This window comes from Typha latifolia, chromosome 5 (genome assembly GCF_019914945.1).
Source record: "Typha latifolia isolate L0001 chromosome 5, TyphaL0001v2, whole genome shotgun sequence".
NCBI classification, from domain to species: Eukaryota; Viridiplantae; Streptophyta; class Magnoliopsida; order Poales; family Typhaceae; genus Typha; species Typha latifolia.
Genome location: NC_133090.1, coordinates 3,816,496 through 3,832,368, shown reverse-complemented (window position 1 = coordinate 3,832,368; position 15,873 = coordinate 3,816,496). Strand labels below are relative to the sequence as shown.

General features: G+C 36.9%; 1 protein-coding gene and 1 long non-coding RNA gene across 3 annotated transcripts in view; both read right to left on the bottom strand.

The window, feature by feature from the left end:
• Positions 1 to 1,220: 1,220 nt before the first annotated feature.
• Positions 1,221 to 2,143, bottom strand: LOC140789363 (uncharacterized). The gene is made up of 2 exons (XR_012109157.1): positions 1,904 to 2,143; positions 1,221 to 1,487 (listed from the first exon to the last, which is right to left on the bottom strand). It is a non-coding gene; the product is annotated as an uncharacterized lncRNA (long non-coding RNA).
• A 1,394-nt stretch (positions 2,144 to 3,537) lies between these two features.
• LOC140788569 (SPX domain-containing membrane protein OsI_21475-like) overlaps positions 3,538 to 15,873 on the bottom strand; it is a 30,762-nt gene continuing 18,426 nt past the window's right edge. For both annotated transcript variants that reach the window (XM_073137852.1, XM_073137853.1), the window contains 3 exons: positions 14,876 to 15,066; positions 13,292 to 13,425; positions 3,538 to 4,111 (listed from right to left, as the gene is read on the bottom strand). In XM_073137852.1, coding sequence (XP_072993953.1) covers positions 3,873 to 4,111; positions 13,292 to 13,425; positions 14,876 to 15,066 — 564 coding nt within the window. In that variant the 3' untranslated portion in view covers positions 3,538 to 3,872. The remainder of the gene's footprint in view (positions 4,112 to 13,291; positions 13,426 to 14,875; positions 15,067 to 15,873) is intronic.

The window sequence follows — 15,873 nt, the reverse complement described above, 5'->3', positions numbered from 1 at the left end:
TCAGAAAAACATGGAAGAAGAAGCACTTGGAAAAAAAAACCGGGAGGACAACAGCATGAAAAATTGCTCTGATACCATGACTAATATAAATGAGATAGAAATTATATTGTATTTAACTATTAAGCTTTATATGACATATTTATATACAGACAAGTATGATCGTTATGAGAGCATTGATATCAGTAATAAATATCTAAACAAGGAGTAGAACACTTGATTGGGATCTTGATTAGTAGGATATTTTAAGGCATAAACAATTTGCTTAGGAATCTTACCATATATTCTAATGCCTAACATTTTTGTTTGAAATCTTAATTGATCGTATATGATAGTATGAGAGATATTATGTCAAGAAATAAAATATCTTTTTGGAATCTTGCAAGATATTGAAAAATGTCCTATTAGACTTGATAAGTGGCAATCAGTCTGCCTTCCTACAAATAGAAGTCTCCACAAAGTCATAAGAACATTTAGATGTTGATATGATCTAGTTGCTCCGATTTCAATTTAAACCTAAGTCTAATAATATTCTCCCTAACAAAATCAACATCCTCCTCCTCCACTACGGACCTCCTCGTTCACCTCCTCCTCCGACCTCCTTCAGTGACCTCTTTTGACTGCCTCCACCTCTTTTAGCCTCTTCCTCCTCTATTCCATCGGCCTCCTTCTCCTCCTCTTCCTCTTCCATCAACCTCCTCCATCAACATCCTCCTTCTCCATCGGCAAGCCACCACCACCTCCTCCTTGTCCAATTAGGCTTAGACTCGGGCTCGAGTTCGGCTTGGGCTTAGGCTTGGGCTTAGGCTTGGTCTAGCTCATTTACACATCTGTTCGACCAACCTCCTCCTCCTCCTCCTCCATCGACATCCTCCATCTCCATTGGCAAGCCACCACCACTTTATCCTCCTCCTCCTCCCCCCCTAATTAGGCTTAGACTTGGGCTTGGGCTCGGGTTGGGCTTAGTCTAGCTCAGCTCGAGCTCGAGCTCGAGCTCAGGTCGAGTTGAGTTGAGTCAAGACTGAGCTAGAACTAGCTCGCTCAAGTTTGACTCATAAGTATAGCTAGTGACCGAAGCACAGGTTTGAATTGCTTGAGATCTTGCAGGATATGCTAATGCCTAACATAGTTGATTGGGATCTTGATCGGTTAGATGTGGTAGAATGGAGATTATGTTCTAATTCCTAATCTGCAGATGTATGAGAATAATTCAATGATATATGTAGTGGGAAAATTTTAAATTTATTATCCAATATTTGATGCATCTACAGTCTGTTACAAATTTTGCTCATCTTACTCATTATTACTCATAGTCATAGGATATTTTACTCCTGATTAGCATCTAAAAAGACAGTAAAAAGCACTCCAAAAATTTCCTTCTTGTCTTAGAAATAAGATACAAAGGATTCATTTACATACTTGTCCTTGTATATATCTTCCCCCCTCATCCTTCCCTTCCTCTTCTTCTTCTCACTTCTGATCACCAAGAACTAAGCAGCAAAGAGGCAACATTAGGCCCAGTGCAGGCACCATTAAGCTATATGATATCTTTTATTACCTTTATTCTTCCTCTCCTCAACCTTGTATGTTTTGTTTAATTATTTAGTGCAAAGACCACGCAAAAATATATTAAGAATTAGAATACTCAAAATTCAGAAGAAAAGAAATACCATCTTCAAATCTTGTCATGATAGATATTTTTCATTGTTGGATTACAGAGGTCTCTATAAGAAAGAACTAATGATGCAACCTAATTTGACAAAATAGAAAACATGAAGAGTATAAAAAGAAACAGAAAAGCTTGAAGTAGCTATAGAAGATGTTATAAATTCAGAACAGACAGATTAAATCCCAAGTTCCAGATAGAAACTTAGACATTTCCAAGATCACCAAAACGGTTTATTACCTTATTATTTCTGCTGTGCTACTGTGAGATGATGTTTTTTAAGCTGAAGACATTCGTAGGGCAACTCTCCTTTGGCAGGCCACTTGAGAGTGAGCAAATTATGCACACAACCACTGCATCTCTCTCTCTCTCTCTCTCCACCACCTGCCAAAGGAGGAGGAGCCCTACGACTGCGCAGCTTAACCGAAAGCCGGCGACGCGTCGCCACTTCTCCTCGAAATTTCCATGCACCTGCTTGCTGATCTCTTCTCACTACCTCTAGAGCTTCTTATAATGCGACTTCTTGGGCCAGAAAGATAGGTAGCACAAGCCCATGAAGCCATGGCAATATGGCATATGCTGATATCCCACTTGAGTTGACAAGGGGTTATACCATGGATATCCTCCTCTCAATAAATCTTCAACTCACCTTTTTCCTCTATGGTCTCTTCCAAAAGCTGACCCCTCCCATGGTATGTGATTCCTCTTAGCATGATCTTGACCTTGAGAAGGGAGAGGAGGGGTAGAAGAGGAGAAATATATGCTCTAATCTCCCAGATCTCTCCTTTGTAAAGGAGAAAGGTGGCAGGTGAGAGGGGTCTCAAGGTGGCATATCCTGTCGTAATATTCCTATCTCATGCTCGCTTTTGGGCATTTCAAGCGGACGTCCTTGACCCCTCCTACATGGAAACGACGTGGGCCTCCTGCTTCCTAAAAGTTAGAGAAAATAAAAACTTAATTTGCCATATAAATCGTTCAGTAGATTCTATAACAAATCTTTAATTGGCTAAGCGTGCCAAAAATCGTTCTATCTAGTTAGCAATTTTTATTGAGCAAAATTACTATATCCGACATTGATTCTTCTTGACATATGTAAATAAATTTGTAATTCATCTATCTAAATATAGTGTTTCATGTCAAAAAGAGAATCTCAATACTCCAACTTATAATTAGTTCTTATTAATATAACTGGGTTCAACTCTTTCTTCTAAAAAATAAATTATATATATATATATATATATATATATATATATATATATCTTTAAACAATAGATGGAGCATGTATCATAGTTAAAGTGTACTTTTATTTATTTTTTTATAAAAGAAACGAGAATTTTGGAGTGTGCAGGTTAAAGCATTAGAAAATATTCGTTAGACATATATACCACCTTCTCGAACATGCTATATCTCGATATATGACAACTTTTAGGGTTAATCTCTGTCCATGTGGGAGAGGTATTTTAGATATGAGTTTATATGCACAAAAAACCATCAAATATCTTGATTTTAAAGAAGGTGAATGGGAATGCACCTTGAAGCCAAATTTTAATTTTCTTCGCTATCTATGAATCTACACCAATAATGATTTCATTAAAGAGATTGATGAACAAATAAAATTTTTCCTTTTAACTCGTTGCGGACTCTGCTCGTTTTTCTAGCATATTAATTAGTTGTCATCCTAGTCATTAACTCTTTACTCTTCTCCAACAAATAAGGTCCTCTTATGTTGATTCGAATTTCTCTTTTTTTCTTGAAATAAGAAAAAACATAATAGTGTCCAACTAAATATTATATATTGATACTACTAAGATTCGAATAAATAAGCCCATTTAACTAATTGAGCTCTAACGACCGATAGCTGGTCGATAATCAAATTTGGATGCGAAAAGGTGAAGGACTATATCTTTTATTCAACTCTCTGACAACATCAAGAAAATAGTACGGAAATTGGGAAAAAAATTACTAATACAATACTCACATCCAAGCTAGCCAGCAGCAACTTGCTTATGAGTCTGTCACAGCTCCTAGATGACGAGTCAAAAGAGAGAATTGATTATTTCACAATTCAATCATGTATAAATTCTACAAAAGAATAAACACTAGGAGAGAGAGTTCCTCGACAGAGGTAGGAAATGTTAATTTGAACTTTCATTGGACATGAATAAATTTAATTGAGCGTATCCACCAACTAGAGAGATAGACAGCTCTATTAAAAAAGTGAGTTGTAGGTAAGGATTGTGGCGGCAATCGATGTTAGACAGATAAGCAGAGAAGGGAGCAAAGTGACATTGAGGAGCTTGTCTTCACCCAAGTAACCAGCCAGAGTAATCGTGCCATCCGCAACCACTCGTGCCAAGGTTCCAGCTTCCGTCGAGAGAAGCCCGCCGTTGTAGGTTCCACGTGCGAGGCGGGAGGACATGACAGTTGAAAGAAGTGAAAGGTTTACACCTGCATAAGCCAACCAATTATATTTCCAAGAACAGAGGAGAGGAAATAGTGTTTCTTTTTCTCAAGGAAGAAAAGAAAAGAACAGAGGAAAAGAAGAATCGTACTTAGTACCTGTCCAAATAATAAATTCAACAAGTGATTTACTTGAGAAAAAGAAAGAATTCAACGTGAGCATCCAGAATAAGAATTAAATATCTCTGAAAACATCTCTTTTTCATGTATAGAAAAGTGAGTTGCTTATATGCTCTCAAAGTTTGAAGCAGTTTTATGCAACTCCCAGAACTTGCAGCATGGATTGGATTACAAACTTTGCATTAAACCTCTGAACAAATTTTAGCACCTCAGTACCCTTAATATGTCTTTAAGATTCAAAAATGTTCAACCCAGGATAGAGAGAAAGAGAAAGTACTCATACTTTTCTCACCCTTGCGATGAGTTCTTGACCCTGAGATGGCAAATTTCATGAAGTCTCTCTCTCTCTTGTTAAGTATGAAGATGTTAGATAAATAGAGCTGAATTTTGTGACTCTCCCTCTCTCTAGCTCTCCACATTCTCTTTTTTTAACCTTCAGGCGAATAATGTTTTTGCTGCAAGTGACAAGAATAGAGAGTAATTGTAATTACTCATTTGGGCCTTTTGTTACTATTTAGAGTTATTATGTTATATTTCATTTGTTTATTTACATAAATGATGACTTAAGTAAATAGGGCCAAGGTCCCCTATCATTTTCAAGGAAAACACTTTTCACTAGAATCATCTCATCTATTCAAACCTATTTTGGGTTTGGATCTCTTCTCGTTTTATGGTATTAGAGCCATCCAATTTCTAGGATTCTTTCTCAGCCACTGGATCGCCTTCATCTTCCACCTTCCCTGCTCATTCTCCCTCCCAAATCTCTCTGTGGCTGAGACGTCTCGCCAGCTCCATCGAGTCACCGGAAACTCCTCTCTAGCTCGCTGCGTCGTGTCCCTGTCAACATCTCTGCCTTCTCTCCTTTTCCTGAGTTGTCAACGGATTCTCTCCTGTCGCATGCCCCTTCCAATCGAGAGCGCCACCATTAGAGAGGAGCGTTGAGCTTCCTCGTCTTCCTCAGCCACACTCTTCTTCCTATCTTCGCCGTGCCGTGCTCGTCTCCCGGTTTGGGCAGCACAGAGAGCTTCCTACGAGCACTCCGCTTGGGCTTCAACCTTTGTTGCTGCACCCACGCCTAAACACTCCGCTGCTTTCCCTGGTGAGCTTCTCTCACCACAGCGTCAATCCAGTTGTCATGAGCTTCTTCATCGATCGCCATCCCCAAGCTCTTCGATTGTCGCTGGTTGCCAAGCCTTTGAGCTTTTCTACTGCGACTCCTCTTCTCTTCACCACTATACCGAAGAGGTCGAGTGCCCCTTTCTCTGCCAAGAATCATCTTATAGCTTTGAGCGGCTCACATGCTGTTCAACAAAAAGCCTCATTGAAAATTAAGACTCTGCTCTGTTTGCCAAAAGGTTTGAGAAAATTTTCTTTGTCCTTCTCAAAATGCCCTCAAGGTGTTTGTCAAATTGACATCTTCTCCAATGACGTCTTATGTTTCGGTTGGTCATGAGAGTGTCTTTGGTTGATTTTCTACTTGTCACCCAGAGTGATTGGATCACTTGGACATCTTCTATCAAGATAGTTCTTCACGGGCGACGTTTCGTTGGGCACATTGACGGCATCTTTATAGGGTGTGCTCCCCCTCACACAGTCATTCATACTACCACTGTAACCTCTACTAAGTCTAGCACGCCCAAAGCTATTCAGTTTGAGGTCCCTTCTCCTGAATATGTCGAGTGGGCTTTGCAGAACATAGAGATCTGCACTTATTTTATATCGCAGGTCGACCGATCATTTCGACCTCAGCTTCCGACATTATTTTTTAGCCTAGGCTGTCTAGGATCACCTCGATTGTCGATTTGTTCAGTCAAGTTTGATGCATCATTTTCAACTTCGTCGTGACGCTCAAGAGGCTAGACCGGGTTAGTTATCTATCCAGAACTTCTATGTTCGCATGACTGACATATGGCATGAGTTCACGTCAATGGAGCCTATTTTCTCTCCCTCTAACTCGGCAATTGCTTAGCGCACCGTGACGAGGATCGATTAATAGACTTTCTAGCTACTTTAAGTCCAAAGTTAAGGGATTTGACTCATCATCTATTGTATGGCTCCACTCACCCAAGTCTAGACAGTGCTGTTGCTAAGCTACAAGTTGAGGAGCTTAGGCAGCGTCTCTTATCCTCTCAGCAGGCCACCGCTACACCATCTTTTTTTGCCATAGAGAGTGTACTCAATGCTGCCCCTGCTCTTATATCAGTCACACTTGATATTTCAACTATTGTTCACACCACTCGTGTCTGGACGAGACCATCACTCATCGCGCCCTATGTGCATTCATTGCGATCGTCCTGGTCATTTTGTCGCTCACTGCTATTGACTTCATTTTGAGCTTGTTCCCAACTTCGACAAAGAGGGATCAAGCAAGGACAAGAGTCGTCACTTCACTTCCTCAACTGTTGTCCCGAGTACTAATCTATTTGATCACTCTACCAATTCCACATTCAGCAGTGCACAACTACAATAGATTCAGCAGCTTATTCATAGCGCTCTTAGCTTTACTAGCACCTCTACTTCTGCCTCTATTGTCCCTGGTATGATTAAACCCAAATTTTTTTATTCTAGCGCCTCACATTATATGACTGTTGACTCCTCCATTTTTTCTAGCCTCACCTCTGCCCCTCTTGCTCTTCCTCATATTCACACAGTAGATGAGACTCATTACGCCATCTCTCATATTGGTCAAATTACCCATTATAGACCCCACGAGTCGACTTACTTTATTTGATGCCTGGTTTGTTCTCGTATAACTATGAGTTTTATTTCTATTACTCAACTTTCTAACTCTAGTTACACTATATCTTTCTCTTCTACTTATGTTGTGCAAGACCCATCTACAGGCTAGAGGATCAGGATTAGTAGGATTCATGAGCTTTACTACCTGGATCAAATTCACCTTTTGTCACCTCGCCCTAGTGCTTGTCCAGTCACCCCTCTCTCTCCAAATATTTGGCATCACATCTAGGTCATGTATCGAGTCAGCATCTCAAGACCTTGTCCCGGTTTGGGTGCTTTGGCAGTAATTGTTTTTCTATTTTGCCTCCTTGTACTAACTGTAAATTGGCAAAACATCAAGCCTTTTCTTTTTCTCTTAGTGAGAATATCTTTAATTCCCCCTTTCACCTTGTGTACTTTGATATTTGCAGCCTTGCTCCTCTATCTTCAAATTTTAGTTTTCTCTATTATGTTTGTTATATTGATGGTTTCTCTTATTTCACTTAGGTTTACCTCATGCGTCAATGCTTGGAGGTATGTCAGATCTATCGTGATTTCTCTTCTATGGTTCGAACTCGGTTTGGTCGATCCATTAAGGTCTTCCGGTCGAATGGTGCTCATGAATACCTTTCCTCTGAGTTTCGTTCCATTCATGCCTCTATCGGTACCCTACCTCAGCACTCGTATCCCTATACCCCTGCTTAGAATGGAATTGCCAAACAAAAGCATTGTCATCTTCTTAAGACAACTCATGCTATTTTGTTTGAGGCCTATGTTCCTTGCTCTTATTGAGCTGTGGCCCTTCTTATTGCTCTCTACCTCATTAATCGAACTCCATTATTAGTCATTGATGGTGTGACCCCGTACGAGCATATCTTTGGTAGATCACCATTTTATGGTCATCTTTGTGTCTCTAAGTGCACTTTCTTTGTTCTTCTTCTTTCTGGTGAACGTAACAAGTTGTCTGATTGAGAAGCTAAGTGTGTCTTTCTGGTATAGTCATGAGTATAAAGGCTATCGTTACTATGATGCATCTACTCATCGTCTTAGGATATCACACTATGTCACTTTTCTGAAAAAGATACTACTTCCCTCAAGTTTATCCTTTTTGGATCTTCCTACACCTATCCTATCTTTCATCCCCTTAGATATCTCTACCTCAGCCCGACCATCTGCCCTCCACTTGCTTAATACTCCTCTATCCATGGACACTCATTTACTATCAATTCCCTCTGCCCCTCCAGACTATTCTCTCACTAAGTTTCTAGCTCTTCTAGAGGAGTACCTTTCCCATGATAACCTTGTCATATTTCTACACTCACAAGTTGTATCCTCTTCCTACTTCTGAGCCTTCTTATACTAGTAGTATTCCTCCGACCATCCCATCATCTATTATGACGGCTCTTGCACCTGCTCCTTGTTATCCAGAGTGTGAACGTCACCCTTTCGACTGATATGATTTTCTTATGTCTTACGCCACATACTCTCACTAGTTTCACACATTCATTGTAGCCATCCACTCTATCCCCCAACCAAAGTCATCTCGTGAGGCCGTTCAGGTTCTAGAGTAGCAGCAGGCTATGGCAGATGAGCTTCAGGCCCTTGAATAGATGCATATTTAGGATGTTGTCCCTTGCCTACCCAGCATCATGTCTGTTAGTTGCAAATGGATCTTCAAGGTCAAGCATCAACTTGATGGATCCATTGCTAAATACAAAGCTCGTTTGATTGCTCAGGATTTTACTTAGGAATATAGGATAGACTATGAGGAGACTTCTGCTCCTGTTACTTGGATAACCTCTATTCGTACTATTCTTACTGTTGCTTTTAGTCACTACTTCATCATATGGATGTAAAGAATGCGATTCTTTATGGTCTTCTTGATGAGGAAGTGTATATGGATCCTCCACCCGATTTTTCTCTTCCCTCAGGTCATATTTGTCGATTGCGATAAGCTATCTATGGGCTCAAGCAGGCTCTCATGCTTAATTTGATCAATTTTGTAGTCTTCTCACAGTCTATCCTCTGAGCTATCTATATTTCTACGATCTTCTGCTTAGGTTTGGGTCCTCATTTTGTATGTCGATGATATGATTATTACCAAAGCTGACATGGTCCAGATCCGCTCCCTTCAGCAGCATCTTTAAAGTCAGTTTGAGATGAAGAACCTTGGTTCTCTTTTGTATCGAAGTTGCTCAGTTATCCCGTGGTCTTTTTGCTGTCCTAGTTGCTAATTCAGTTGAGCTTCATGTAAAGCTTCAGCTCGATGACGATCAGCTGCTTCCAGATGCGACATCGTTAGCTAGTTGGGGCACTCATCTTCTTGACCATTAATCGACCTAATATCTTTAATGCAATTGGTCTTGTCACTCAGTTCATACAGGCTCCTCAAACTACCCATTATGTTGCTCTTATGCGTATTCTTTGATATCTTCGTGACATCATCACCCACTTTTTCTTCATACTATCGACTTTCATCTTGGCTCTGCGGGCTTATTTCAATGCAAACTATACTGGTGATAAATCTGATTGAAAGTCTACTACTAGCTTCTGCATTTTTCTGGGAGACTCTAATTTTCTAGCACTACAAGAAGTAGAATGTGGTGTTTCTCTCCAATATTGAGTCAGAGTATCTACAATATGTGCAGTGACTAAGGAGATTGTTTGGCTCCATCGCCTCCTTAGTGATATGGGTGTTCCTTTGATCTTCTCAACTCATCTTTATGTCTACAATGATAGTGCTAAAAAGCTCGTTGAACATCTTATTTTTTATGAAAGAACGAAGCACATTAAGGTCAATATACACTACACTCTCCAGGAGTACTGAGCTGACATCATTTCTTTTCATCGCCGCAGCACTAAGGAGCAAATTGCCGACTTCTTCACAAAGCCGCTTCCTGTTTCGCATTTTAAGTATCTAGTTAGCAAACTCTCGATTTATGATCTGCCTTGAGTTTGAAGGGGGTATTATAGTTATTATGTTATATTTCATTTATTTATTTACATATATGATGACTTGTATAAATAGGGCTAAGGTCCTTTATCGTTTTCAAGGAAAATATTTTCACCAAAATCCTCTCTTCTCTTCAAACCTATTTTGGGTTTCAATTACTTCTCGTTTCAGTTACAATAGAACTAGAAATTTTGTGGATCATAGAAGAATGGAAGTTGATTTGCTTTGGAAAAAGAGATTTTCAGTTGATGTATAAAATATTTTCCTCTCAAGTGAATAAGCACCTCTAGAATGCATCAACTTCTTCCTGATGGCAATTAGATTTTATTTTTTATTTTCAGATGTACTTTTATCTAAAAACTAGATTTGAGTTTAGGGTGTCTAATTTGGTTAAAACTCCTAAAAATCTAGGTGATTTGATTATTAGCTTATTTTGAGGTTTTATTATGATTTGATTAATTTTTCAATTAAAATAATCTTAGAATAGTTATATATTAGATTAAGAAATATCTGAATAAGATCAACTTATGATTTGACGTAATCTCCTTGTCTCTATAAACAGAGGTGATGAGAATTCCAAAAAACACAGAAAAATTTTGCAAATTTTGAGAATAAATTTTTTGTGGAGTATTCACAATTATCTATATTCCCCTCCTCTCCTCTCTTTCGTGGTGGATACCACACTTGCTTTTCCAATCTAGGTGAGTTTAATCTTCTTTCCTCCATGACTTAGTAGATTATCTTCTATCTTTCCTATCCATTTAGCTATGCTATTATAAAAACAGTACTTGGAGGCAGATAAAAACATTTACAAAGGCCTATCTTTTCTAGTTAGGGTGAATCTAGGTACCTTCTACCTTTTTTCGTATTGGCATGGTTTCTCCCCCTTAGTCCACATCAATTTAGTTCAGAGCAAGTTTATATTCGACGGAACCGATCATGAAGGAAATCTAATTCACAAATATAAAAATTGAGTACATAATAATCTAATAATCTTATGAAGAAAGATCCAAAAATGCAAATTGTGAAGATAATCTCAAGATAAGATTGGTGCAACAGAATCAAATTATGGGAATTAGATTTTTACTTATTTTTTTATTTTTGAATGTACTACTATCTAAAAACTAGATTTGAGTTTAGAGTGCCTAATTTAGTTCAAATTCCTAAAAATCTAGAAGATTTGATTGTTGGTTTGTTTTGATGTAGGTTTTGTTAAGATTTGATTATTTTTTAAATTAAAAGAGTCCTAGTTTATTTATATATTATATTAGGATAGACTGGAATAAGATCAATTTGTAATTTGATGTAATCTCGCCATCTCTATATATAGAGATGATGGGAATCCAATAAAAAATGAAAAATTGAGAAATGATATTGTTGTGGAGGATTCCATATTTATCCCTCTTTCCATTCTGCTTCCTCTTTTTCTCCTATTTCCTCTCCTCTCTTTTGTAGTAGATACCACACCCCCTCTGCCACCACAATTTAGGTGCATCTACGATTTGATGGGTTATTTTCTATCTTTCCTATCTATCTAGCTATGCTAGTATGAAAAAGTTACTTGGACAGATAAAGAAAAAGTTACTTGGATAGATAAAGAGATTCATAGATGCCCTATCATTTTTTCTTGGGACGAATCATGGTACCTCCTTATGTTTTCCTATATCGGAATATATTCATGTCCATAGGCCACATCACTTCCTTTTTTTTTCAATGTAAGAAAACCTTGTGGTCTTACAAAGTCAAAAAGACCAAAAGGTCTTATTGTGCATAATTGGCAATGATTAGATCAAGAAAGATTGTTCTTTACTCAATTTATCTACTTCTATAGTCAAGTTTCTCAAAGCACGCGATCCTTTCTAGTAATGAATAAACCCTTCCACTAGGCTCCAAATTTCTTCTGTTAGTTATAACTTATGATATCTAAAGAATGATATAGAAATGAATAAAAAAAGAGCGTTTTCTTCTAATAATAGAGAAATATCACTTATCTCACATCTTCAAACAAAGAAAGACAACCATACTATCTAGCAACGATGGCCGTGCTAGTGGCATGAGTCATGCCGTGCCACTAGCACACATTTATAATATTTTTAATAAACTTTTTAGGATATTTAAAGATATTTTTTGGTCTTCGATATGGCAATTTTTAGTTTGATTTAAAATATATACTAATAGTTTACAACCTACATTATAATATTTTATCTTTAAATTATTTTTTGTAAATGACATATTTTATTAAAGATTAGATAACAGTTAAATATAAATATTATTCAACACATACTATGATTGAAGACATTCATTAAAACTAATATTAATGATTAAACACTCTATAATATAATTGAACATATAATGTTAATTGATAATAGTTTAATAATTAAAAGTAATATCTAGTTGAATATAAAATGATGAGAATGATCAAAGACTTTATTTGCCGGCACAAAAATAATATGAGAATGTTGTATTAAATATTGCCAATATTTTTCAAAACTCATTCATTCTAAAGTCTCACATAGCCTTCATACGAATAAAAATTTTATAATTCTCCTATGATATGATACGGATATTGAACATACATGGAACGAATAGCACCAGCACAAACATAGACACACCATAAGCATATACAAATTATGGATATAGAGTGTAATAATGGTGTTTTGGCTCTGATGAGTGTGATTGATATGATGGTAATTATAATAAACTCATATCATCGTGTGGGTGCACATCTCCTGATGTCCTACTACCTATAAACTCAATTCCTTTATAAAAATAATACCTCTTAAGAATGTTGTGTAATATGGATGCATGTCTCATCTCTATTATCACCGCCACCAAACTAAGTCTCGTTATTATTACCATTACCATCACCATCATCATTATTATCTCTAGTTTCATTATTATCAATTTTATCTAACCCTTCTAAATGATCTATTCATCAGTTAATTTGATAATAATTGATAATGATTGATAAAAATATAAAAAAAATTATAAAAATAGCTCTACATGGCACAATGATTGGCACACAGCCGTGCTGGACGACACACGGCTGCGCCAGTCCGGCATGGCTCAACACGGCATGTGTGCGGAATGGCACACACCTGTGCCAGTCGGCATGATTCAGTATGGCTCGACACAATGTGTGCTGACCAGCACGGCCATCCATGCTATCTAGAACCACTGTTGTCAAGCTTTGTTGATTGTTAGAAGATACATGTCTAGTGGTCTTCCTATTTATAGTAAATCAGCAACAAAGGAAATAGGCAGTAAAATTCCTAGTTATAAACTTACACAACAAAAAGGAAGAAAAGACAGTTCAGCAGTCAAACCTAGACATGGAAAGGTACAATTTTATGAATACCAAAGCATTCACAGTTTACCTTCAAGAACTTCAGCAGATACAAATGTAATAAGCGCCGAGGAAACATACTGTGGAACTGTGTATGAGCTTGTTACGCGAAAGCTTAAGACAATTCCAACTAGGACCAGTATCTCAGATGCTAGCAATATTTGCCTGCAAAATATTGATCAGAAGTGAAAGCAAGCAAGAACTACTCCTATAGATATTGTGAAATACAACAAGTTATCAAAAGCTACAAGGTTCATTACAATGTCGGAGAGTATATTGAATTAAAATGGGAAGAAATAATGTCCAATATATTTTTTGAATTAGATGCTTAATTAATGGGAATATAGCAGCATAAAATAGCTCAAAACAGTTGTCCAAATCTTTTCCACATATGGTGCAAAATTAATGTGTGACTATCCATTTTAGACATGAGATATTGTAGGATGGTATAATAAATAAGACACAATCCCTATCTAAGAAAGGATGGTTTAAAGACATAACAAGAAGCCTGTTTCTTCTCTTGGGTTATGGCATTAAGGATAAAACCATGTGATCCTTGAAAATTTGATAGTTCTCTGACTACCAAGAGTATTTAACCTACTGCCTCTAGATATCTGGCTTCGATATCATGTTGTGACTTGTGATAACCATCTATCTAGAATCTATAAATTAGTGCCCAAGACAACCTCAAAATCCTCACTTGCAGGAAATTAACTAATCAATTGTTTTCTTGCTTCTTAAACAGCTAAACTAATTAAAGATAATATCAAACCACTTTTGTGCCCCCTAACCTAAGTGTTATGTTTCAACAATATTTAACAAGTCTATTTAGGAAACCAAGATTTTTCATTTTCTCAGGCCAAATGGGAGAACTTTGGAAGTAAGAAAGACAGTTAGACATAAAGTTCTTAAAAGATGCTAAAAGTTTCCAAAGGCATGATTTCCTCTAGCATTAGGTAGAAGGCTACCAGCTTTTGACTGAGTCTAAAACATATAAAGTTATAAACTAGTTTTAACATTTATACCAATCACCAAATGCCAGTCCTCACTGGTGTGCAAGCTATATGAGATAATTCACTTGTACTATTACTCCATACAGTTGCAAAAGGCTCTTAGATCTTGGTGACTGAAAAACAATCATTCGGTTTGAAGACAATAGATTTCATACAAAAGACTCAGAAATTAATGTCGAGGAGATTTTCTACTGACATATGTTTTGAGAAATGTAGAAGTCATACCCTGTCATGTAAGAGAGAATAAAATTCTCAAAAGATATCTTGATGTGCACAACTTAAGTGGGATAAGCCAAGTATATGTATCTTTTTTCTAATAGCATCGATTTGAGATTCTCAATAGGTTGCGTACACCTTACAGGAAGAGAAGAATTTACATATGCAGTGATACAGTTTTATGGAGTATATTCTGTTAACAAAAGTAAGAACGAGAAATAGGAGGCTGTATCTGACTAGACTACCTTATGCAAACATTTGAAAGAAGGTATACTTCAAAATATGTCTAAAACAACAGTAAACCAAACAGTGATTATAATGGTCATTTAAAAATGTAAAAAGATTATTATCTTAGTAGCAGTAAAGAAGTATAACATGTTTCCTACCTATCCTCAAACATGTTGCTGATGTAAGTTCCAACAACAGCATTAACAGGAAGAACTGTTAGCCCAAGAATTGCTAGAAATATAGCCACTGAACTTGTAGTCCAATTGAAGTAGTAGGTGGTAATGACACTTGATTCAGAAAGTAAAATCTCCATGGCATATTTGAGCATGAAATATATTAACAGCTGGACCTAAAAGAGTGAAAGAAATTAATTTGATAAACCACACAAAGGAAAAAGGTTGCTAACTTCTTGCTACAACAGTTAAGATGTAGTAAAACAGAACTGTTTTTCATCCTAGAACAAAAATTACCTCACAAAATAGGAATCAGAAAATTAAGAACAGGCAGATTGCAATCTTGTGCTTGACCATGATGTTATCATCAACTACCATATTGTTATTGCAAAGTTCAACTAGCTGGCTATAGAAGTTGAATACATTGTGTGTACAGAATCACACAAGTCCCATTCACATATGCACATAATGGGAGTTAGCTTATCATTTACTGAACTGATGATGTGCACAGTTAAAGATTTCTCAAATTGAATATAGGCCCATGTCGTTCACAAGATGGCACATTTTGTTTAGAATACCATCTCATTCAAATAATAAAAGAACTTACATCAAAGCTCACAAAATGATACTCATGGGCCCAAGGATAACTGTGCCCCTTTTCAAGTTCATAGCACAGTTTTCTAGACTGTTCTTTCCTTTTTCTAAGAAATATCTTAACAGAAGTCTGCTAATCTACTTGAATGAGAAGAATATCTCCAATTTTATGAAGTTCAAAAGAACATGTCCAAGAAAATTTACAATATAAGCATTTCCACTTGCAACTATCACATTAACCACCCAAGGAAATTTAAATCTACTAAGTTCAATAAAGAAGCTTTAAACTTTAATTTATTTAAACTTAGCTAATAGAATTTGAGGCCTTGTAAGATTTATTAACCCAAAATAATAGGTTAAAATAAATTACAAACATTTATTAAAGAAAA